The 24,822-nt window shown below is 41.3% G+C and overlaps 1 protein-coding gene across 3 annotated transcripts in view; it reads left to right on the top strand.

Moving 5' to 3' along the window:
• Positions 1 to 24,822, top strand: part of LOC129767125 (protein draper) — a 79,203-nt gene that overhangs the window by 47,453 nt on the left and 6,928 nt on the right. For all 3 annotated transcript variants that reach the window (XM_055767748.1, XM_055767746.1, XM_055767747.1), the window contains exon 2: positions 9,757 to 11,116. In XM_055767748.1, the coding sequence (XP_055623723.1) occupies positions 10,678 to 11,116 (439 nt within the window). In that variant the 5' untranslated portion in view covers positions 9,757 to 10,677. The remainder of the gene's footprint in view (positions 1 to 9,756; positions 11,117 to 24,822) is intronic.

Below are 24,822 nucleotides of genomic sequence, written 5' to 3'. Positions count from 1 at the left end.
ATTGTGCGTTCATCTTGGAAAACTGACAGCACTGGTTTGCTACGATTGATTGGTTAATGTAACTAAAATATCTCAAATCAACTTTTGTATATACAATGATTATCGTATGATTCATACGACCACAAATATTCGCATCATCAGAAGTGGCTCCTTCAGATTAGTGTGTGATTTGTTTCAAGCACTGCATCCCCGATTACCCACAGCTTCAGCTTCCTGAACCAAAGAAAGCAGTGATCCATAATGGATGTTAATGATAATGTCATAAACAGATAAGTCGCTCTGGTGTATGTAGTAGATCTTGATAGCAGCGATTATTTCCCTGTCCTTCACTTCTCTCAGCATGCATGCAACCAAATGCATTGTCTCGGGTTTCTCAAGTTCCAGAGATAAGGAAATAAGTCATGCGCGTGATGACTAAGCTGTCTGCTACCAAACGATGAATGTAGAGAGATGCAAGCCAAATTGGGATAGAAATATTTGTAGTGGCGAATAGTCACGTTTGATGAGGGAGAAGCAAGTAAATATTTTGTAATGAAATTTTATTTGCACTTGACAAATTGAATTTATATTTGAACTCCAGATTGAACAATATTTTTTTTCATTTTTCTTGTACTTCGTTTAATGGAAACTAAGTCGGTTCGTATCTTATTTTGATGGAAACTGAATCTTTCGTCTATCTATAATATAGAAAAAAAAACCATTATTGATATCATCCAAATATAAATCTTTTTGTGGTTATCCATAATAAAACCGTGTTTTCTGAATATGTCTATACCAGGGATGGCCAAACGGTTTTCCGCGGTCTACTGGTCGCCCGCGTAGGTATTCCTAGGCGCCCGCCAGCTGGTCTAGGATAGTGTCACCTCCAAACGTGTAAGGTTTCGAAAATCAATGAAAATTGAATTTTTGGAGAAAACTTCGCCTTTGAAGATTGCGAATACGAGTTTTAATGCATTATCGTTATTTTAAATCTAAAACTATGGTAAGTAATGTGAATTAATTGTGCAGATTTCTTTCAAGAAATATAGCCATGAATAGAGCAACAGTGATTAATGGGAAATAAGAAATTTTTAAAATTAATATTGGCCTCTATTATGTAATTCTAGGTGAACAGAACATTGCTGATTAGCTCTATTTTGCTGTTATAGATACAGTCGGGTGAATTTTTCGAGCTGATTGGTTTGCTTGTTGCATTTCTGGTGTTTTGCTTTGGGAATCATTTCGGCAACGTTTCAAAGTATGAAATTCGTCGACGTTCGAGAAGGAACTCGATTCGATAAGATTCTATCGATTTACAAAATACGAAAGTTTGTTCGGTATTATAGTTATAGAGATCGAATCGATCGTTGGATTGAATTCACATAATAGGGTCCAATATTTCCGATAGAAGGTCCTTATACCTCCAGGCAATTGAGGGATACAATAAACATCTTGGGTGAAATTTTATGGAAAATAAATGCTTTGTTTGTTCATAAATGACAATTTTCTTGAAAAAATCAACAATATTGATTGGTGAGACTTTACAGAAAATAAAGTATTAGGCTGTCAAAAAAGTCCTGCGGTATTTCCGCGAGGTGTCGTTGTAAGCGCGTAGTTCTAGTTGTATTCATTGTATCGAGTCATACTATAGCTTGTTGGAAAGGTATTTTTGCGCGCTATAATATAGTCCTTGACAGTGTTTTGTTTGGTTAAGTCGTTCGTGAGTTATAGTGTCGCAAATATGGAGCAAAATAAAAAGAAAATCCGACATATTTTACAGTACTACTATGACAAAGGCAAAAATGCATCTCAAGCTGCCAATAAAATTTGTGCAGTTTATGGACCCGATACAGTTTCCATTTCCACCGCACAACGATGGTTTCAACGTTTTCGTTCTGGTGTAGAGGTCGTCGAAGATGCGCCACGCTCCGGAAGGCCTGTCGTCGAAAATTGCGACAAAATCGCTGAATTAGCCGAGAAAGACCGGCATAGTAGCAGCCGTAGCATCGGCCAAGAGCTGGGGATAAGTCATCAAACCGTTATTAACCATTTGAAGAAGCTTGGTTTCACAAAGAAGCTCGATGTATGGGTGCCACACACGTTGACGCAAAAAAACATCTTTGACCGTATCGACGCATGTGAATCGCTGCTGAATCGCAACAAAATCGACCCGTTTCTGAAGCGGATGGTGACTGGCGATGAAAAGTGGGTCACTTACGACAACGTGAAGCGCAAACGGTCGTGGTCGAGGCCCGCTGAAGCGGCTCAGACGGTGGCCAAGCCCTCATTAACGGCCAGGAAGGTTCTGCTGTGTGTTTGGTGGAATTGTCAAGGAATAATCTATTATGAGCTGCTTCCCTATGGCCAAACGCTCAATTCGGACCTGTACTGCCAACAACTGGACCGCTTGAAGGTAGCACTCATGAAGAAGAGGCCATCTTTGATAAACAGAGGCCGCATTGTCTTCCATCAGGACAACGCCAGGCCACACACTTCTTTGGTGACGCGCCAGAAGCTCCGGGAGCTCGGATGGGAGGTTCTTTTGCATCCGCCGTATAGTCCGGACCTTGCACCAAGTGACTACCACCTGTTTTTGTCCATGGCGAACGAGCTAGGTAGTCAGAAGTTAGCCACAAAAGAGGCCTGTGAAAATTGGCTATCCGAGTTTTTTGCCAATAAGGAAGCGGGCTTCTTTAACAGGGGTATTATGAAGTAGGCATCTCGTTGGGAACAAGTCATCGAACAAAACGGCGCATATTTGACTTAAAACAGATGATTGTAACTAATTTTATGAACAAATGAAAATTAAAAAAAAATACCGCAGGACTTTTTTGACAGCCTAATATTACTTATCAATTATTTAGTAACCGATATTTATTTTTACTTTATAGAATAATTTATCATTGAATATAGCGCTAACTGACAGTTACAAAATAAGAAAATAAAGATACATACGGTTTGTTTTCGGATGTTTTACAGCATCTGACTACTTACTAGTCGAATTTCTGACTATTTTCTATTCATGCAATAAGTATCTTTGGGAGCTGGGACCGACGCTGATATTGAGTAAACGCTCTTGATGCGGGTTGAATGGAAAGGGGATCAACTTGTTAACCTTCCTACACTCGAGCATACAGTCCCACAGACAGACCAAATTTTGTTTTGAGGTGACTGAATTAAAAGACTATTAAAACTGAATGAGGTTGAAGAAGAAGTATTTTCTGTTTTTATTTAATTATAACTTTTACTAAGGGTTGAATATTCTTCCCTTCACTTTCCATCATGCATTGGATGTGACTGTCCATTTCACCCCCACCAATGCAATTATTTTAATAATTCAAATTTACCACTTACGAAACAATTTACTTTTCCGTACATACCTAATATCACTTCTCTGTCAACTCACAAACCGAAATATAATCATAAGCGAATTCAATTTTACAATAAAACCACTCAAAATGCTTAATATCGAAGCAGGAAAAATTACATCCACACGTGGAATCTTGTTTGATTTTCGGTTTTTGTTTCCCTATTCCACTTTTGATCAGTATTCATTGTCATACGATGGTTTGAATAATATAGAATACCATGTAGAAGGGGTTCCCATCAACAGAAATTTGAAATTCATAATGCAACTATACAAATCAACACCCTTTCCATTCTACTCCACTGTCCGTCTTACCCGCGGTTGCCCTACTACATTCATTTTCTAATGACTTTTTGATACAGTCAACGTTGGTAGACCGCCGCCCAACATTTGGACAATTAGTCGCCCGTAATGCCCAAAAGTTTGGCCACCCCTGGTTTATACAATAGAATGGACTTTATCCGGTTTGAATGATAATTTCTCATATCTTCGATGCAGGGAATAATGTTTTCCCCACCGATCATTACGACTCATAACTAATTCATAAAATAATCTGCAATCGAGTACATGCAATTGTTGAGCAGATTTCTTCTATCAAAACCTTTGAATTGCTCTGGCTGTAGTAGTTTTTTCCACATTGCAATCATCACATAGATTCAATCGGAATGAAACTGCCTGTGGATGGGTTGCGCGCTTTATTGCGCATCGTTTTACGTTCCCAAATTGAAAAAATGTCTACGCCAGCATATAAACGGTAGTCATATTCATAATAAACACGCGCATGAGGTGCTCAACAATGCTTGGCCCAAAAAATAAAAACACACGCAGTATCTAAATTTGCTGTGACACATTTTGGAACGCGACGAGTAACTGCAACTGACGGCAAAAAATTGTTGCTTCTTCTGTCAACCGAAAAAAAATCTAGTGTCGTGAATGTGTGTAGAGGGTTTGTCTCGAGAGATCACTCGAGCTCGATGATTTCGATTTAGCCAGGCTAAATGTGCCGTTTTGCACATCTTGCGTCCGACTCAACGTTCGCGAAGTCGTAAAGCAAATCAACGTCGGAGCGACGCAACGATTTCGCGCAATGAAGAGTACAATGCCAGTCGGGAAAAAACATTAAACCGTAGGTGCCTTTTTATTGTGTTTTTGTTTCAACAAACATGAACTACAGCTGCAAGTGCTGTGAAATGATGATGATGATGTGCACGAGGATTACCGGTTGACCTTGAGCGTAAAAATACGGATATCTCTAGCTGATATATATGGACCACTCTTTGAAGTGAATTTCAATCCGACATGATCAATCGCGCGCAACAAACAAGCTGGAATTCACTCATTTTTCCGATTTGTTTCTTGTTTGGCTCCATTTGAAATTCAATGTCATTGGCCAATTACACTCCGCTTCGATCGAAAAGTGCTACCTTCTAATTTATAACAGAATGATACGATTGCGCGTAAAACAAAATCAATCACTGCGAAGCTTGTTGTTTTTGTTGCATCTTCAGCACGCACACTTCTTTGCTATTTTCTCGTACTTTTTTGGGGTCTATTGGCACGAATTAACATACCGAAGCGAACGTCGTCCATGTGTGCTTTGTACAGCATTGGTCAAAACATTTGCAACCAATTAAGTACAAACAAATATGAAATTGGTCATTGACCGTTTGAACGCGGAGCCAAAATTTTTGAGCATGTTACATGGGCTGAGAAGTCCCGGGATTTTTCAACAGATGGCGCCACAAAAAATCAACAAGATTCAATTCGAGAGGTTTATCTGTCACAAGCTTATCGGCCTGATTCTACGCGGCGTGTGAGGTGAGATGACAATTGTCACGTATGTCACGCGATTCCAAAAGGCATATGCCGTGAAAAATCTCACTTGAATGAACTCTCACCGTATTCCCGCTCTCAAATATACGTGACGATTGTCACATGAACTGGGATTTCTAGGTGATAATCGTCGATATGTGTTGTGGTGACGACAGCGTATAAAAACTAATGATAAATGGAATGAAATATAGAGGCGAATGAACTGCAAAGTTTAAAGCCTCTTAAAAACAAAGAATCAATCGATCAAGAGAAATAATAAGTGTCGTTTTGGGTCGTAAGGATTCGATAGTAAGAATATTGTATGTACCAATAAATTCTATTTATCTTCAATGTTCACAGTGCGAGTGACGATTTGCAAGTAGTTTGAATTTCTTGTGAAAGCGGTAGTGAATCTGTTATCCCTCAATCGGACGGATAAGCACATCGGAATTGTTTGCATTTCATGAAATCTATTTATTTTCTCTAAAATAGATCTATTACATGGATCGTGTGTTTTATCTATCTAGCCGCGAGTCATCATCACCGAACTGCATATCCATTTCAGAAGCCGTGGTATACGCCGGAGCCGGAGCCAGAGCAACAATTTAACAATGAGAGCGCAGAGAGCAGCACCAACTACGACCAAAACAAACAATAATGTTAAACTTTACAGGATACAATCAACCGTTTCACTAAATCTCAATCAAATACCTGCAAATTCGGCAGAATGTCCTGATACACAACGAAATTTTTATGCTAACAACAGGCCAAGTTAAATCAGATCTATATATATATATATATATATATATATATACGGTACTGACTGTAGCAACACAAATATCTGACCTCTCTGAGCGAAACAAATAAAATTCTGGGATACCAGATGTTTTTTCTCAAATATATGCGATAAAATCTTGAAATATTTGTAAATATGTGCTACTGTCTGACATACTAGTAAGCTTCGTTTATCACTTGGGATCAATAATGTTTTGTCACTATTTTAAACAGCCTGCAGCAGGAATAAAAGGTTGTGACAAAAGTTAAATGTCTGCAAATTCGTGAGCATATGTGCGAATGTGGCATCTCTGATCAGACTTGGCAACCAGCAGAATGAACGCCTTGTCACTTGCTGCTCATCCTCTTACATACATAAAATGAACCTCTCACGGCATCCGATACGACCGAGGAATAGAGTGAGGAGAGTTGCGTGATGGTGATGTGACAATTGTCATCTCACCTCACACGCCGCGTAGAATGAGACCGTATGTGTGAAGTTCGTTTATCCGTTCTCAAACTACAGTTGCTTAAGTGTCAGTACCTGAGCATTCGTATAGAAAATGGAATATGAGGAATATCGTGTTTTGATGAAATATTGTTTTTTGGTGGGAAAAACTCCTGAACAATCAATGCAACTGTTGACAAAATGTTATGTTAGTGAATTTAAAATGAGCCGTACAAGCACCGCAGATGCACCTCTCTCTGGAAAGCCAAATAAGGCTACGAATCCAGAAATCTTAAAACAAGTGCATCGACTTGTTTTGAACGATCGAAAGGTGAAGTTACGCGAGTTAGCTGAGGCCCTAGGCAATTCAAAAGAACGAGTGGGATACATTTTGCACAACATTTCGGACATGAAAAAGCTACCCGCGCGACGGGTGCCGCGTTTGTCGACCAAAAACAGCGGCGCGTTGATGATTCAACAGCTGATTTGTCGTTGTTAAAGCGTAATCGAGTGGACTTCTTTCGACGTTTTGTGACAATGGATGAAACGTGGATCCATTACCATACTCCTGAGTCCAATAGGCAGTCTGCAGAGTGGCTGACAAGCCGTCAAAAGACCAACGGTCGGCTGGGAAGGTTTTAGCTTCCGTTTTTTGGGATGCGCATGTCATAACCTTCATCGATTTGCTTATCCCAAGCGTCATTCGGTGTCTTCTTTGTGCTAATTTACAGCGTTTACAGCGTCATTCAAAACAAGTTAACAAGAGAAGAGATGAATGGTACTCGAGAATCGTCATATAGGTTTGAGAGAGCTAGCCCGTGAATAAAATACTTCTCACGAGACCGTTCGTCATATTTTGGCTTATGTGTTGGGCATGAGAAAACTCGCAGCACGGCAATTTTCTTCGAAACTTTCATCGCAATCAAGTGGCTGGAGATATGCTTGAACGATCAAATTCTAGTTCCCATCATCTAACGCGTAATTACCGGCAATGGATGTATGGAAAAAAATCATCATCGAATTTCAAAAACCAATCATGTACAATATTTGTTGGTCCAAAAAAATTACCTGTTCATAGTTTCAGCTCAATCGAACATAATTTAGGGGCGGCTCAAAGCGCACTCAGACTAAGCCGGTCGATTTTCGGTCAAATTTTTTTTCCGAATAACACCAGATCTCGACGTTTTATGCATTTTTAAGTCATTTGGCATCGAACAAAAAAAATTCGATTTTCCAAATTTCTTTTACAATTTGTTGTTACATGCGGAACTTGGAAACAATAAAGTGTATCGCTTCAGAAGGGGTCTATTTTGAAGGCGATAAAATGAATTTAGATGATAAATAAAACACTTTCTTTAAAAACACAAATTCCCAGTATGTATATATTTGACTGAATGTATAACATATCACAAAAGAAATAGAGAAATCCCGATTCGATTGGTTTGTGGATCACACCAAATTTTATTCATAGCAAAAGTGTAATAAATTATTCAAAATAGACGTTCTCCCACCTTAAAAATGCCAGAATGGCAAAAATAAAAATATTGATTAGATCCAGTATAACGAGTGCTATATGTTGCAGCTAAAACTAGCATAAAACAATGTAATTTCAGATTTCATATTCATGCACAGCTTTGTGCGTTTACTTCATTACATGACATAATCAGAATCACTCTGTCTAACTTCTATAAGACCACCCTGATTATATTTCGTTGCAACACAAACAGTTAGAAGTTCAACAAGATACATTCATACATTGTAGAATGCTTTGAAAAAAGTATATTTAAAGTCAATTTCGTTCAAAAGAGTTGTTTGTTTATTTATTGTGCTTAAATATGATAATTTCAGCTCTCCAGTTTCTATAAGACCATTTCAAAATTCATAAGTATTACCAATGAAAAAATCAAAACTATTGCCTGGTTTACAGGTCAATAATTGGCAACCTTGCCATTTCGGCTAATAACCTGAAAAATTCGTGTTGGCATACGATTTACCAAATTTTGCTGAACGGATTTCCTCGATATTTTTCCATTTTTACGAAATTGCGACCTTGAGCTCTTTAATCGTGGTGTACTAATTTTCTCCAGAGTAGATTCCACGGTAGAAGACATGTATGTTATTCTGTGAAAGCTATCTTGAGCTTTCCAGTTGCACAGAAGCCCACCCAAACCATGCACGAGCCTTTACCAAAATTTTTGGTTGAAAAATACTGTTCCTCCTTCCGTAAATCACGCCAGTACCCGTTGAAACCATCAGGACCTTCCAAATTGAACTTTTTTTCGTCGCTTAAGATAGCCTAGCAAAGTTAAAAGTAAAAAAAAATTGAAGAACTTTTCGTTATGGTATATAGCAAAATGTATTCTTTTGAAAACGTTCTTTGTTATGACATACCATGTCCCACTGTTGATTCATGTGAGCTTTGGCAAAACCCAGACGTCTTTTGATGTGAGATGGTGTAAGATTAGGAGCTTTAACCCTCTTAGCCCTCTTTATAAAGGGACTTTTTCACCAAAATAGGACGAATTGTCTCCCGTGAAACATTTAAATTCAAAGATTGCTTTATTTGCATAAGCGATTTTGAAGTATTCGAAGCTGTTCTAATTAATTCCCGCTCATCACGGTCAGAGAGTTTCGATTTACGTGGAGCTCTCTTCTTTTTACTGTACCCTTCAGGATTCGTCAAATGATTGAGAACTACTTGACGTGATCGTCCAATCCGACGAGCGATTTCTCCAATTCCAACATTTTCTTGGTGAAATGCATCGATTTGTTCTTTTTCTCTATCCGTGAACACTTTTCCTTTCGGAACTATCCAGATTTATTAATCAAACTTACTAAAAACAACGAAAAACGTAACTGGTTTTATAGAAACTTGACACTTGAAAAATACAAAAAACATTTGTTTACGCTCAACGGCTGCACACACATATATGAAAACCATGCAGTGTATGATAGTTACCTATACAAATACACTAGAATGTAAATTGAAGCGTTGTTTGATTACAATGACACAAAGCAGTAAGATCACCACCTGGTCTTATAGAAGTTGGACAGAGTGTATGCCCAATATCGGTCTCAAATGTTTTGTCCAACACTGTAGGTGCGAAGTGTCCGTTTACCGTTTATACAAACACGGAACATGGCTTCATTTGGGCCAATGTCTACAACACGGTTTGTGCTTTTTCGCTGGAACTTCTCCGTCTGTAAATTAGTTGACGCCCGCGTGTTTTGAGCTAGAAAATATTTAGAGTATGACCGATGATTCGATCTCAATTAGTAACTTCCTGAGCATCCTTCACAGATATACAATTTAGTGGTTTTGTGTTGTTCTCCGTACAGATGCACTAATTGTGTATATGTTTTCTTCTGCTTCCAGATAACAGCTAGATCAGCGTCTACAATCGCCAATATGCAGCACCGTCTCAACGCAGAATAAACAAGGAGTTCAAAAGTGAATCTAATCGTGCATAACGTTCACAACCACTGTGAGACTGACTTTCTGTTATCACAACGCTCACAACCAACGAAAGAGGAAGTTCAGCTTTGAGCACTCCAAACGCAGTAATTGAAAAATTGCAGCACTTCAAGTACACATCAGTCGTCACAGCGCGCAACTGATAGCGCTGCTCACCCATACCACTGGACACTCCTCCGTTCCGTCATCAGCTTCCTGCACTTCACTTTCGCTCGGAGCTCTCAATTCCTAGCAAGTCGTCAGCGGAGCATTACTCCGCGCGTTGTCAGTGCATGCTGATCAGCCGGATCGCGTCGACAAGATCGGATCGGTTATGAAACAACGGTAGCGATCGATTCCAGGCGAAGATAACGGTTTCAAGTGCAGAGAGAGAGATGATTTACGTCGTCGTCTAGTCGATGTTATTAGTTTTTGCGTGTTAGAAAAAAATTATCAGTGAAAAAGCATATCGTACCACCTTCGTGCTGCCACGAGTAGACGAGAAATCTTTATGAATGGAATTGTGTAACATTCAAGGGTCACTGAAAGCGGAATAAAGTGGTGGAATGTTGTTACACGAGAGGGAAACAGCTGCAAGTGTGACTCAATTGGATCTCTAAGGAAACAAATATTACACATATAGCATTATTTATTTACAACAAGTTGTAATACGTGAGCAGGTTGCTTGCATACGCGAATGCCAATTTAAACACAAAGTATTCTCCAGCAGCAGCAGCAGCGCTGTGTTTCTCTTAGAGTGTAGTTGTATAAATATTTATATACAAATCGGTTAACCGAGAGTGTGGGTTTTTGCACGGTTCAATTGCATCGAATTAAGGCAAAATGAAACTGCCACGACTGGTTCTAGATGTAAGGACGCTAGGATTAGGTGTTCTTCTGTGCTCGATTCTGGTGACTGCTCAATTGGATAAAGTGGTGATCGATGATGACCTGGAGGGACCGAATGTGTGCAAGGAGGTCGAGCAGTTTCAACTGTTCGTAACGGCCCCGCGGGAGGTGACCTACCAGGAAAGGTATCAAAAGTGGTGCGTTGCGGTGCCTCCTCGGTGTTCGGCTTACCGGGTGAAAACCAAGATTGTGAACGATACCACCAGCGTGACAAAGGAGCGGATACTCAAAAAGTGCTGCGTTGGATACGAGAAGAATAAGGCTGGCGACCGCTGCGTTCCGTCGTGTAGCGAAGGCTGTAAGCACGGTGAATGTATTGCCCCCGAGACGTGTCGCTGTGATCAAGGATACGTGGGCAAGACATGCAATATAAGTAAGTTGTTGGGGTGATAATAGTGTTTGTAGTGTAAATGCCCTACTGTCCAGACGAAACTAGGCAAATGTTTGCCATGCTGTTGAGATTGTCTAGGCACCTGCAACAAACGCAGACGGCATTGTGTTTGTCAACCGGTTGATAACTTTCGACTTATATTCATCAGATAAATCGTTTTCTAAAAATACATCGATTACAACTGTTTGAGTATATTCTAAGCGAAGGCGAACTTGCGTTGCTTTCTTGAAGTCTTTGTTACAACTGAAGCTTGTTGATGGACTTTAATTGGTTGTCACGAAAGAGATTGGATTGGATTACATTATATTTTCTTTGCTCATCGCCATCAATTATATTAAATTGGTACTTGTAATAATTCCTTGAAATGAGAGTAATGCAATAAGTGTTCTTTCGTTCAGCAAGAAGGAAAGACGAACGTCTTATGAATGAAAACACTATTTTGTTGTACACTACGTTTCACAACTATATAATAAATATATTGTTTGAGTATCCACAGATACATTAGATTTTTATCTGTATTATAGTGGCTTTCAACACTTTTGACTGGTTCGTCAGTTTAGTTACATTTTCGAAAGAGCGTTGGGAGTGAAAATTGAGCTCGTAACCTTTAACGTTACAGGTACGGATGTTACCACTAAAATATATTAGATGCGCAACTAAGTAAAACGGTCGTCATCAACCTCAACATCTTTAAGGTAACATTACAAATCACAACACGTTGTTTAATCTAAATCAACATCTTCGTAAACTTGTTTTAAAACTCTCGATGTGTTTCAACCGCCGTTTTCTCTGTTTTGGTCATTAAAAAAACTAAGAAAAAAGAAAGTTATCAAAATCAATCGAATTAAATTTTTAGTGTCGTTCATTTGAAATGAGAACCTAGGAAATTCGAATGATCTCAATGTCTGAGAAAAATTTATATTGGCAACACTTGCCTCAACGAATTTGGCGAGAATTTTAAAAATTAGATACTCTTTAGTACAAGTATTTCTTAGCCCTGATATGGGCCAATGATATCGAAAATCCTCGCAGTTTGCTTAGATCGTCGATGATGATAACGCCACGGTGTTCGCTTCAGTAGGCCGTCTTTGGGACGGCCGGAACACAATTCTCGTTCAAGATTATTCAACCACTTGCAAATAACATGTTTCTCCGTTACATGGAATAAATAGAAAATATAATAGAATGAAGAAAATATGATAGAATAAAGACAGCCCTAAATCGGACAATTCCTTCCTCGAATTCTGCTCTTATCAACACATCCGGTGATCCTTTTTTTTTGGAATAGATAGCAGAAGATATAGGAGTGCGTTTTATCACATTAAAATCCATTTCCAGTTTCGAACAAAGATCAAGATCTTGACCCCCCCCCCCCTTATTCTCACAAAGGTGGGGAAAGGTGGAGAGTGTTGAACCACCTTAGAATGTTTATGGCCTCCTAAAATCTCCACATGCTAAATTTCAGGTTCAGTTTGCTTGATAAGTTCTTGAATTATGCAGAAATGTATGCTTCATTTGTATGGCATTCCACCTGGTTCGGTACCTGGCTTTTCAGCATATTACTTTCGTCCTAGGTCAACTGTCACTCTTCAAGTTTGAACAAACCGTAATATGTTCATCAGTAGCAAGTGATATCAGAATCCCACATTGGTTCAGTTTTAGAATGTTTGTGAAATGACATGATAGGAACTCAATCTCCGAGGAAAACTTTTGATTGAATAGGGTATGATAAAAATCGACGTTACAATCCCTTCTATCATTTTATAACGGTTGTGACCTGCGCTTGTCATTCTGGAAATTATTTATTTACCTGTTCCTTCTACTTCAGCCATTGTTTTTTTTATCCCATTTATTTATTTAAGACTCATTAGCATTTTAGCTGTAACAGTGCCGAATTTTAATCGTGTACATGTCACATATGGTTATCATATCTATAATTAGCACATTACACAGTTGCCGTTCGCTAGTATTCCTTCTATACCATTACATATGGTACATTCACACAGTAGCCATTTAGGCGTAAGAGTATTCTTTCTGTTCTTCCATTATCCAGTTGGACCACCGGACAGTTGATTGATCATTGTTGAGTTATTTATAGAACAGCAGCCCGATGTGTCTTGCAGAGCAGATCAGTTGTATGGATGAATCGATCTTATTTCGACCGTGGATCGATCTCCATTGCTGATGATTGTTGCGTGGACGTAGCTATTCTGTAACAACACAAAGATGGTCAATGAGGGTCCTGAGTTTTGAACTCACGATCGATCGCTTACTAAGCGAACACGCAACCAATGTGGCTACGGAGACCCCCCAACCATTGTAATTTTCGACAGAATAATTTTAATCTATCGGAATGTAATGGCCACTGAAATGGATATATAGGAAATATTTATATCACTGTTTCATTCATTTCTGCTGTCATTTCCTTTCAGTTTGAAAAGCTATTTATCGATTTTGAACAATCTTGAAAGGTTCCATTATTAATCTCTTCGATAATAATTTGATGGCTCTGAAAAGGGTCAAAATGGAAATATATTGGATTCTCCTCGCTGCCAGACCGCCACTCTCTGGCCTACAACACAGCTTTTCACCTCGCCATTTTCATTAGTTTCAGTGAGTAAGTGAGTTAGTAATGAAACATTCATTCGAATTTAAGTTGCTTGACAAAATTTAATATTTCAATTCGCGTACATATTGTTTTATATCGAGCGTGAAGAATGATTAGCATTATATTGAGCCAGCGTTAATAAATTCCTTGTTCGGAGATCAGCCATATTGCTTCCATCAGAAATAAAACATATGAATGATTTGTTGAAAATTTACCGGGAATTTCCACTGGATTTCAATTCACTGGACTTTTTACTGCGGGGTTATCTCGCTCAGCATACAGAAAGGGGTTTAAAATGTACCAATTCAAGCGCCGTTTTTTCTGTTTTGGTCATTAAAAAACTAAAAAATGTATCCAAGATCCCCACGGTAGTGACCACCTGCCAATAATTTTATCGATCGCCAATGAATCAGGTTCTCGTGAGTCAGTCGATATTGCGTATGACCTCACGAAAAATATTGACTGGAGAAAATTTGCAGAAATAATATCTGAAGCACTTGTTTCAATGCATGAACTTCCTCCACTCGAAGAGTATAATTTTATATCGAGTTTGATTGCGCACTTCAAGCTCAAAAGAAACGTGTTCCTGCTACCACTTTACGACGTCGTCCTCCATCACTTTGGTGGGACAAGGAGTGTTCAAAGGTCTACCTTGAAAAATCATCCGCTTTCAAAAAATTCCGGAAAACTGGACTAGTGGAATGGTTTCGAAAGCACCAAGCTCTAGAAGCCAAACTAAAAGGTCTGATTAAAGCAAAAAAGCGTGGATATTGGCGAAAGTTCGTCAATGGTTTGTCAAGGGAGACCGCTATGAGCACTCTTTGGAATACGGCTAGGAGAATGCGTGGCTGGAACCATACAAATGAAAGTGAGGAATACTCTGACCGTTGGATTTTCAAATTTGCAAGAAAGGTTTGTCCCGATTCCGTTCCTGCACAAAGCGTCGTACGCGACATTCCGCTCCAATGCGACTATGAGAATTTTTCGATGGTGGAATTATCAATTGCCCTCCTCTCATCTAACAATTCAGCTCCGGGGTCGGACAAGATTAAATTCAACTTGTTGAAGAATCTTCCCCGACTTGGCAAAACAGCGTTTGCTGAACTTGCTCAACAAGTTTCTGGAGCTGAATATAGTCCCGCATGACTGGAGACAAGTGAGAGTGATAGCCATACGGAAACCCAACAAGCCGGCTTGCGATCACAACTCGTATAGGCCGATTGCAATGTTATCCTGTATTCGTAAATTGTTAGAGAAAATGATTCTACTTCGTTTGGACAAGTGGGTTGAAGCGAACAATTTGCTGTCAAATACGCAGTTTGGCTTCCGCCGAGGTAAAGGGACAAATGATTGTCTCGCGCTGCTATCTTCTGAAATCCAAATCGCATTTGCTCGCAAAGAACAAATGGCTTCCGTTTTTCTCGATATCAAAGGGGCATTTGATTCAGTTTCCATGGAAATTCTCTCAGAGAAACTTCATAATCGTGGCCTTTACCAATTCTGAATAATTTCCTGTACAATTTACTGTCAGAAAAGCACATGTTTTTCAATCATGGCAGCTTGAAATCTTCTCGATACAATTTTATGGGCCTACCACAAGGCTCCTGCCTAAGCCCCCTCTTGTACAGTTTTTATGTCAATGATATAGATGATTGTCTAACTAGAGACTGCACGCTGAGACAACTTGCAGACGATGGAGTTATTTCCATCACGGGTACTAATCCCGCCGTTCTGCAAAAATCCTTGCAAGATACCCTGAACAACCTGTTCACGTGGGCTCTCAAGCTGGGTATCGAATTCTCTACGGAGAAAACCGAAATGGTCGTTTTTTCTAGGAAGCACGAACCCGCCCAATTCCAGCTTCACCTATCCGGCAAAACGATCAAGCACTCGATGTTTTTCAAATACCTTGGAGTATATTTTGACTCTAAAAGTACCTGGGGAATACACATTGCGTATTTGAAACAGAAATGCCAGCAAAGAATCAATTTTCTCCAAACAATAACCGTAACATGGTGGGGTGCCCAAAGAATCAATTTTCTCCAAACAATAACCGTAACATGGTGGGGTGCCCATCCAGGAGACCTCATTCAGTTATACAAAACAACGATATTATCAGTGTTAGAATATGGCAGTTTTTGCTTCCGATCAGCTGCCAGGATTCATATTCTCAAGCTGGAGAGAATACAATATCGTTGCTTGCGTATAGCCATGGGGTGTTTGCATTCGACACATACGATGAGTCTCGAAGTTTTGGCAGGAGTACCCCCGCTTACTCTTCGGTTCACAGAATTATCCTACAGATTTCTCATCCGTTGCAAGATCATGAATCCATTGGTGATTGATAACTTCGAAAATCTACTCCAACTGATTCCTCAGTCAAGTTTTATGTCTTTATACCATGAGTACCTTACCCACGACGTGCACCCTTCACCAGGCATCTCCAACCAAGTTTGCTTCCCATACTTCTGCAATTCCTCTGTCATTTTTTATCTGTCCATGCGACAAAAAATCCATGGAATCCCAGATCATCTACGCTCAGATTCTATTCCGCCGATATTTTCGGCAGAATATGGGGGCATAGTTAGATCTGATAAAATGTTCTTTACTGACGGTTCATTCATAAACGGGTCCACTGGCTTCGGCATCTTCAATGAAAATTCCAGTGCCTCTTTCAAACTCAAAGATCCTTGTTCCGTGTATGTCGCTGAACTGGGTGCGATATATTACGCATTAGGGATCATTGAAACATTGCCCATCGACCACTATTTTATTTTTTCAGACAGTCTCAGCTCAATAGAGGCAATCCGCTCAATGAAAGTTGATAAATGCTCATCTTATTTCCTAACAAGAATAAGACAACTATTGAGTGTTTTGGTCGAAAAATTATTCAAGATTACCTTAGCATGGGTTCCCTCTCATTGCTCGATACCGGGGAATGAGAAAGCGGACTCGCTAGCTAAGGTGGGCACTCTTTTTGAAAGGCAAATTGCTTATAATGAATTTTTCCACATTCCTCGTCAGTACACGCTCGTAAGTTGGCAGCGCATGTGGAGATGAGATCGGTCGTTGGTTACACACGATTATCCTTATGGTCTCGACGAGGGCATGGTTCAAGGGATTGAATGTAGGTCGTGATTTCATTCGCGTGATATCTCGGCTTATGTCCAATCACTACAACCTAAACGCGCATCTCTATCGCATTCCACTATTCTATCTATGCAGTCCACTGATCATTCAACAAGAGCCAAAGGTTGTACCGCTCATGACAACTCTACACGAACTGATGATTGCGCCGGCTAGTGACCATTCTATCCTGGATTCCTCGAGTCGAGAAAGACGCACCACGCTAGATATGAGGTACAGACTAGGGGGGCGTTGCTGATTAATGGTCAGCTGCATCCCAATAGGAAGTATCCCGTGTCGGGCACACGTACAGAGCATTGGAGACAGCAACATCCCAATTACGAAAACACTTGTAATACTAACCTCGAGCCAACCGCGAGTAATCGGTTACATATTACTAACATAGATAATAAGAAAAATTGTCAAAGTATTGAACTCCCGGCCCCGTGAGGCTAACGCCATATGAGCCTTTATAAAAATATATATTTTGGAAAAAAAAGCAGCTGTTAATCAATATTTGTCAGCAAATCCATCAACCCGTGCTGTGTGCCAGCTCCTGATTCGTCTGGTGCGCAGTGTGAATATTGGACGCTATTTCAGAAGGCGAGTCGACCGTTTTTACACTCGTCTTGTTTTTTGTTATATTTGAGATATCGAACTCAATGAAAAACAGGCGACAAACTAAACATATTAATAGCTAGTGCTTGAACTGTCACTGCGTTTGTTTATATTCATTTCATAGCGTCGCAAACGTCAAAATTTGAGTTTTTTGTAAACCGAAAAATCATCCAAAGTGGGAGTACATCGGAGTTTTCAAAAAGAAATGTAATGCCGAATGCCTTAAAATTGCATGAAACGTCAAGATTTACTTTCATCTTGATTTTTTGGTCTTATTATTGTTATGTACCCTTATTATGTATTACCTTATTATGTATTATTGTACCCGAATGGAACGTTTACCCGAATGTAAGAAATACCCGAATGCGACATTTACCCGAATGCAACATATACCCGAATGGAATGGTTACCTGAATGAAGAAGGAAAAGTTTCGACAAATCAGATTATGAGTTTTGTCGAATTTCCTGTTACGAAGCTACGAATGAAATAGATAAATTGTACTGATTAAATTCGAAAAAAATGTTGAAGACTTCGCTGTGTCATTTTTAAAAATTAGCACATTGACATGCCATCTTCTTTCCTTTCCGTATTGCCCTTTAAGGCCAAGAGATCATTAAGAAATGAGCATGGGTTATGGAATATTTCGAAAATTAAGCAGGTAACTTTAACTTTAATTTAAAAAATAAAAAAAAAATTAAACTTTAGTTTAAAAAATTTAAATGAAAATGTGAAAAGAATAGATAAGAAAAAAAATTATACTTACGTTTTTACCACCGCAGCGCAGTTTTTATCATGAACTTATTATTTCGTGATGAAATTTATTCTGAGGTCACTCGTCTTGGATGCATTCGTTGCGACAATACGCGTTCTCTATCGGTGCGATATACTCCGGTTAATATCAGGTGCTTCCGTGTTATTTCGTTAAAAACTTACCGGGAAGGTATTACCGGATTGGAACTACATCTCCTAACCGGTAAATAAACTGTTATCACGCGCGGGGGATAGTGATTTTATCCCGAATGTATTGTCGGTGGGTGAAAGAAAACACGCCATAACTCTTGTTTATATTTACTATTCATACATCTGATCCAAACCCGTGTTGCCAGTTCAGTTGACACGCGCCTTTAAGGTGCGTTTTCATCAGTTCAAGTAACTGATATAAATTTGAATTTAGAACTGCGAAAGAATTAAGTGAATAAAAAGTGAAGTCTTTCGAATTATAATCGGACTTTGTTTCGCGAGTATTTTACTCTTTTATATCGAGTGTCGGCAGAAAAACAAAACCCAACGGTAGCCGTCCAACATGGCAACGGGGGGTCCCCCCCCCTCAATCCTCATGAGGATCCTGGAGATCCCGGCCCAACAAACAAATTTGAACGGTCATATACGGGACGTACCTTTCCCGAATATGGTGATTCCAATGGCGATTACGGTGAATTACAATGGCAATGGCACTCCCTAAAAGACCTTTCGAGATACGCAAATCAGTAGAGACATTCTTGCGCACCAAAATTGTTGACGCGAGGCCCGAAAATAGAGGGGCTTCCTACATCATAAAAAGGCGGAATCAAAAGCTTATCGATACCATCAAAACAATGACCAAACTTATTGATGGAACGGAAATAAAAATAAACGACCACCCCACACTGAACCAATGTAGATGTGTCGTCTACTGCCCGGAAACCACTAGCTATAATACGGAAGAGATAAAAAAAAGCTACAAGATCAAAGAGTTAAAGACGTCCGAAGAATCACCAAAAAAGAAGGCGACATGGTAGTACCTACACCCACTTTGATCCTGACTATTAGTGGAACCGTGGTACCGCAAACCATCAATTTTGGTTGGATCAGAGTTCGAAACCGGCCATACTATCCAACACCAATGTTGTGCTACGGTTGCTATGATTACGGTCACCCTCGGAAGCGTTGTCCTATCGAAATTCCAGTATGTGGCATATGCTGTGGTAATCACCCAATTACTCCAGAGACCCCATGCAAAGCTAATCCCTACTGTAAACACTGCTCAAGCAACTCACACGCGGTAAGTAGCAGGAAATGTCCAGTTTACATGAAAGAGTTCGAAATTCAGCACCTCATGGTAGACCAGGGTATCGGCTACCCAGCCGCTAGAAGAAGGTACGACTCGTCCCACCGAACTAAGACCACTGCCGTAGTCACCGAAAGCAACGATGCTCGCTTTGCAGAACTCAACACTAAATTTGAACGATTACTTTCCGAAACTATGAAGAAGGACCAACAAATTAAACTCCTCCAACAGGAAGCTACGAAACGCGATAAGAAAATGGATGCCCTCATAACGGCAATGAAAGCAAAATTCAAACAAATCGCCGAGAAGGATGCGCGGATTGCTGAGTTGGAAGCCGTCCTAAACGCCACCAATACACATACTTCAACCCCTAAAATCATAACTGCCTCGAAAAAACAGAGTACACCAACGACGAAAGAATCCAAAAAGGAATTTGTTTCAATTGGACTGGTCGAGGTTTTTGACCAGCAACATCACTAGTAACCTGATAACATCCAACCGCAGATCACGATCCTGATCTTCTCAACGATCAAACTCGCAGAAGCGTGGCAAGGAAGGACGTCGGAACGACGAAAATTCCAATGCGGAAAGACCTCCAGAGCTCGCTTCTTGCAATAATGGTACCACACAAAACAATTCATCGTTCAACAAACCCGCCCCCAAAAAGTACAAGAAATGCACATCTCCTACAGCCGACCAGGCCATACAAATCTCTGACGAAGAGGAAGAAAACTCGCAATCAGTCAGATATTTCAGCATGGACTTCAACGTCTCTTCTGATGATCCAGAAGACGATGGTTGCAGTGAAAGTTCACCAAACATTTCCGGTGACTATCGTTTCACTATATTTACCAAATCCGAGAATCCTCAACCTACAACCATCGTCCTAGGAGACTTTCACGGACACCACGAGACGTGGGGAAGTCCCAACCACAACCAGCGTGGAGTTACTCACAGAAACCATGGAGGAGGTGGAACTCGTAGTGTTAAATGATCCTACCTTCGTACACGGTCGTATCGAAACAGCCATAGACCTAAGCTTTTCTAGCCGAAATCTTCTTCCCCGCCTATTGTGGCGAACACACTCTGACCCGATGGGGAGTGATCACTACCCGATTATCATTCGGACTGATGACAAACCCTCAGTGCTCACCAGGCGGCCACGGTGGCAGTATGACCAAGCGGATTGGACAGCCTATCAAACCAACGTCGAAAGTTTCCTGGATCAACTCAACCGGGAGCCCGGCCCAACAACCATGAACCAACTCTCGAAAGGTCTGTTCAACGCAGCTCTCACATCCATACCGAGAAGCAGCTCAGTCCCTGGTAGGAGGGCAACCCGATGGTGGTCCCCCGATGTAAAAGCAGCAGTTAAATCAAGGAGGAAGGCTCTACGGGCGGTAAAACGAATACCCGTTGGGCACCCCGACAAAATGAAGGCGGTAGAACTCTATCGGACAGCTCGAAACGAATGCAGGAAAACGATACGCAACGCAAAAACAAACAGCTGGCGAGAGTTCATCGACGGTGTGTCTAGTGAAAGCACATCGGCTGAGCTATGGCGACGAGTTAACGCCCTCTCAGGGAAAAGGAAATGCAAAGGCATCACCCTGTCCGTGATGAACAAGACTACCACTGATCCACTCGTAGTCGCAAACGCGCTGGGAAACCACTTCCATACTATATCAGCGTTGGATGGCTACTCTGAAGACTTCAAAAGAAAAAACGATGTCAAGACAGACTCAATACGGAGATACAAAATACCAGACATAGACCCAAACCCGAATCTCAACCAACCATTCCACATCCGCGAACTTAACCTGGCGCTGGCCGTCGGACAGTGCAAATCAGCGGGACCGGACGATGTTGGTTACCCACTCCTTGAGAAACTCACCGCAACAGGCAAGTCGAAATTGCTGGAGGTTTTTAACCGGATCTGGACTGAACGCGATTTCCCTCGAGAATGGTTCAGCAGCTTGGTCGTCCCGTTTAAAAAACCAAACAAAACCGGACACTCGCCAGAGGACTATCGTCCCATATCACTGACATGCTGCGCCTCCAAGGTCATGGAGAGAATGGTGAACCGACGACTGACTCAACACCTATCCGAAAACCATCTGCTAGACTTCCGACAACACGCGTTCCGATCTGGCTGCGGGACCAACACATATCTGGCCACCCTGAGCCATGCTCTGAACGAGGCAAGGACGGAAAACCTGCACACTGAACTAGCGGCACTGGACATTGCCAAAGCATATAACCGAGCTGGGACCCCGGCAGTTCTGCAGCAGCTGTACAGATGGGGCATCGCAGGCCACATGCTTCACTTCGTGAAGGGTTTCCTGAGCCATCGTTCTTTCCGAGTAATAGTTGGAAATCAAAAATCGAGGGAATTCGCCGAAGAAACCGGAGTTCCCCAAGGGTCCGTGTTAGCCGTGACACTTTTCCTGGTAAAAATGAACAGCATTTTCGAGAACCTACCAAGGGGCATCCGTGTTTTCGTATACGCGGACGACGTGATGCGAATGGTAATGGGCGCCTCCATCAAGCTTGTTAGACGGAAGCTCGCCCAAGCCATTTCATGGGTGGCGAAGTGGGCCTCCTCAGTAGGCTTCCAACTATCTCCCTCTAAGAGCAAGTTTACCCACATATGTAATACAAATCACAGAATTAGTAACACCCCGATCCGGATCCAAGGAACAATCATCCCAAGACGAAAAACAATCCGGATTCTCGGAGTCACCGTAGACCGTAGATTGTAGATAGATTGTCTTTCAGCCAGCACTGCGATAGAGTCAAAAATGATTGCCAAAGTCGTATCAACTTACTTAGATGCCTTGCCGGTCGACACACGAACTCTAATCGAAAAACGAGGATGAACGTCTGTAATGCTATAGTAAACTCCCGCCTATCCTATGAATTGGAACTCACGGTATTAGGTATCCAGACCCTACTGGACAAATTCGACCCCACATACAATCGCGCCATCCGCACTACCTCCGGTCTTCTCCCGTCTACCCCCGCAGACGCAGCTTGCGCTGAGAGTGGCATACTCCGTTAAAGGAAAACATTATGTCACCGTGCGATCGGATTTATAAATAAGACAGAAGGATCGAACGGGGAAAGTTTTTCTCCTTGTCGAGGCTAACCGCCTCCTCCAGAAAACAACCGGTCAGAAACTTCCGCCGATATTCGGAATCCAATGGAATGGATCGAGAAGCTGGAATATGAAACGATTAAAAATGGATACAACGATAAAGGACCACTACAAGGCCGGTTCTAACCCCATAGCCGTTCGGAAACATATTGCGGAACTTTTAAATACCCGGTACGCGGAACACACTGTTCGCTACTCGGATGGCTCCAAAGCCTCAAAAAGAGTCGGGATAGGAGTGACAGGTCCAGACATACCTACCTGTCATCGCCTTCCAGACGCTTGCAACGTCTTTTCAGCAGAGGCGGTCGCAGCGTACATTGCTGCAACCCATCCATCGGACAGTCCCGTCCTGGTGCTGTCCGACTCGGCCAGTGTGATATCAGCGATTGACTCGGAAAGACCGACACACCCGTGGATTCAACAAATCCTCATGGACACACCTCCAGATACCTCATTCATGTGGATACCGGGCTACTCTGGAATACCCGGGAACGAAGAAGCGGATCGTCTTGCAGCATCGGGGTCGACGAAGGGCACACTTCACAACTCTAGTTCCGGCAGATGACGTGAAAACATGGGTGTCCAAACAAATTGAGCAGAGATGGGCTCAAGAATGGTACGACGCTGGTCGACGTGGAACTCGGGAATTCTTTCTACGCAAGACTAAGCCACAATCTCTAAATGGGAGGATCCCCGGGGACACCGCGATCAGCAGATTATTTCCAAACTCAGAACCGGGCATGCCGCTTTTGCCTACAACATGAGCGGAAACAGAGACAGCTTCCGAATTCAATGCGGTTTGTGCCGCAGTCACCAGTCAGTAGAACATGTTTTATGTCACTGTCCACAATACGATGGGTCAAGAACACTACACGGGGTCCCTGGAAATATCAGAGAAGCTTTAGGCAATGACACATCCACATTTGCTGCAGTGATTGCATACTTAAAAGATAACAACATGTACAACCGGACGTAAATCACACCACCAAACACACACCACGCGAATGGAGGAGGGCGATGGCCCGACCGGCAGTAGACTCCTCTGCCACTTGCCACTTGTAGACACGATAAACGGAAAGGCAAACACGGGTCAATAAAATGAAGACGAGACATGAACTAGAACAACGAGAACGGAAACAAGTTTCAATGGATAAGCACGACGACGCGAACAATAGAAAGGACACGCAAAGGAAACAGCAACACATGATCTACAAGGCAAAGACCAGGCATGGACTAGGACAACGAGAACGGAAACCAATATAAAAATAGAAAATATAGAAAATTTGATGTCCCCAATTCATAGGTCTAGCCCACTCAGGGCTCCATGTTTAGGGTGTAACATAATAAGGGGTACAATTACCCACTATTTGGGAGAGTCCCCTCAGGACTCTCCACTCTCTCATTTAGAGATGAACCAGCCTTTGGCTGAAAATCTCTTTAATAAAGAAAGAAAAAAAAAATCTGAGGTCAATGTAATGGGGGTGAAGTCCCCATTTAACGAGGATAAGGAACCGAGGCGGCATTAAGCCGCCGAGGTGACGCAATCCGAGACGGCCGCCGACCCGCCGTCGGAAGCAGCGGCCTTTCGCAATCAAACCTGTGTTCTACCGATTGCCCGGAGCAATAGCGAGCGTCGGACGGCATACGTTTACCTAGTACATTACGTTGACCCGGTTAACTATGCATGTCGTGTATTTTGATTTCAGAATAAATTTGATTGCGAGAAAATAAATTCATAATCTAAATTGCACGTCAGTGCCATAATACGTATGTGACAAAATTGTCAGCTTTTTTGAATAAACGGACTGCGTCATCCATATGAATGGATAAACTTATAATACGTTATAACACTGCATTCTTCCACTTTTCATTATTTTGAAAAGGAACTTATTCAACGCCACTATTTCTCAAATTGCGCTACCCACGAAAAATACTTTTTGAATCGAAATGATCTTCATAAAACACTGATCAAATATACAAATACTTTCTAAAAATAATATTATTCGAATATATCCTTCTTTCGGGTAAGTGTCGCATTCGGGTAGATGTTACATTCGGTTAAATGTTACATTCGGGTGACCGTTATATTCGGGTAATTGTTGCATTCGGGTAAGTGTCGGTTCGGGTAGAT

Source organism: Toxorhynchites rutilus, chromosome 2 (genome assembly GCF_029784135.1).
Source record: "Toxorhynchites rutilus septentrionalis strain SRP chromosome 2, ASM2978413v1, whole genome shotgun sequence".
In the NCBI taxonomy this organism is placed as follows: domain Eukaryota; kingdom Metazoa; phylum Arthropoda; class Insecta; order Diptera; family Culicidae; genus Toxorhynchites; species Toxorhynchites rutilus.
The sequence above is the reverse complement of the archived record's forward strand: the minus strand, read 5'-3'. Positions and strand labels throughout refer to the sequence as shown.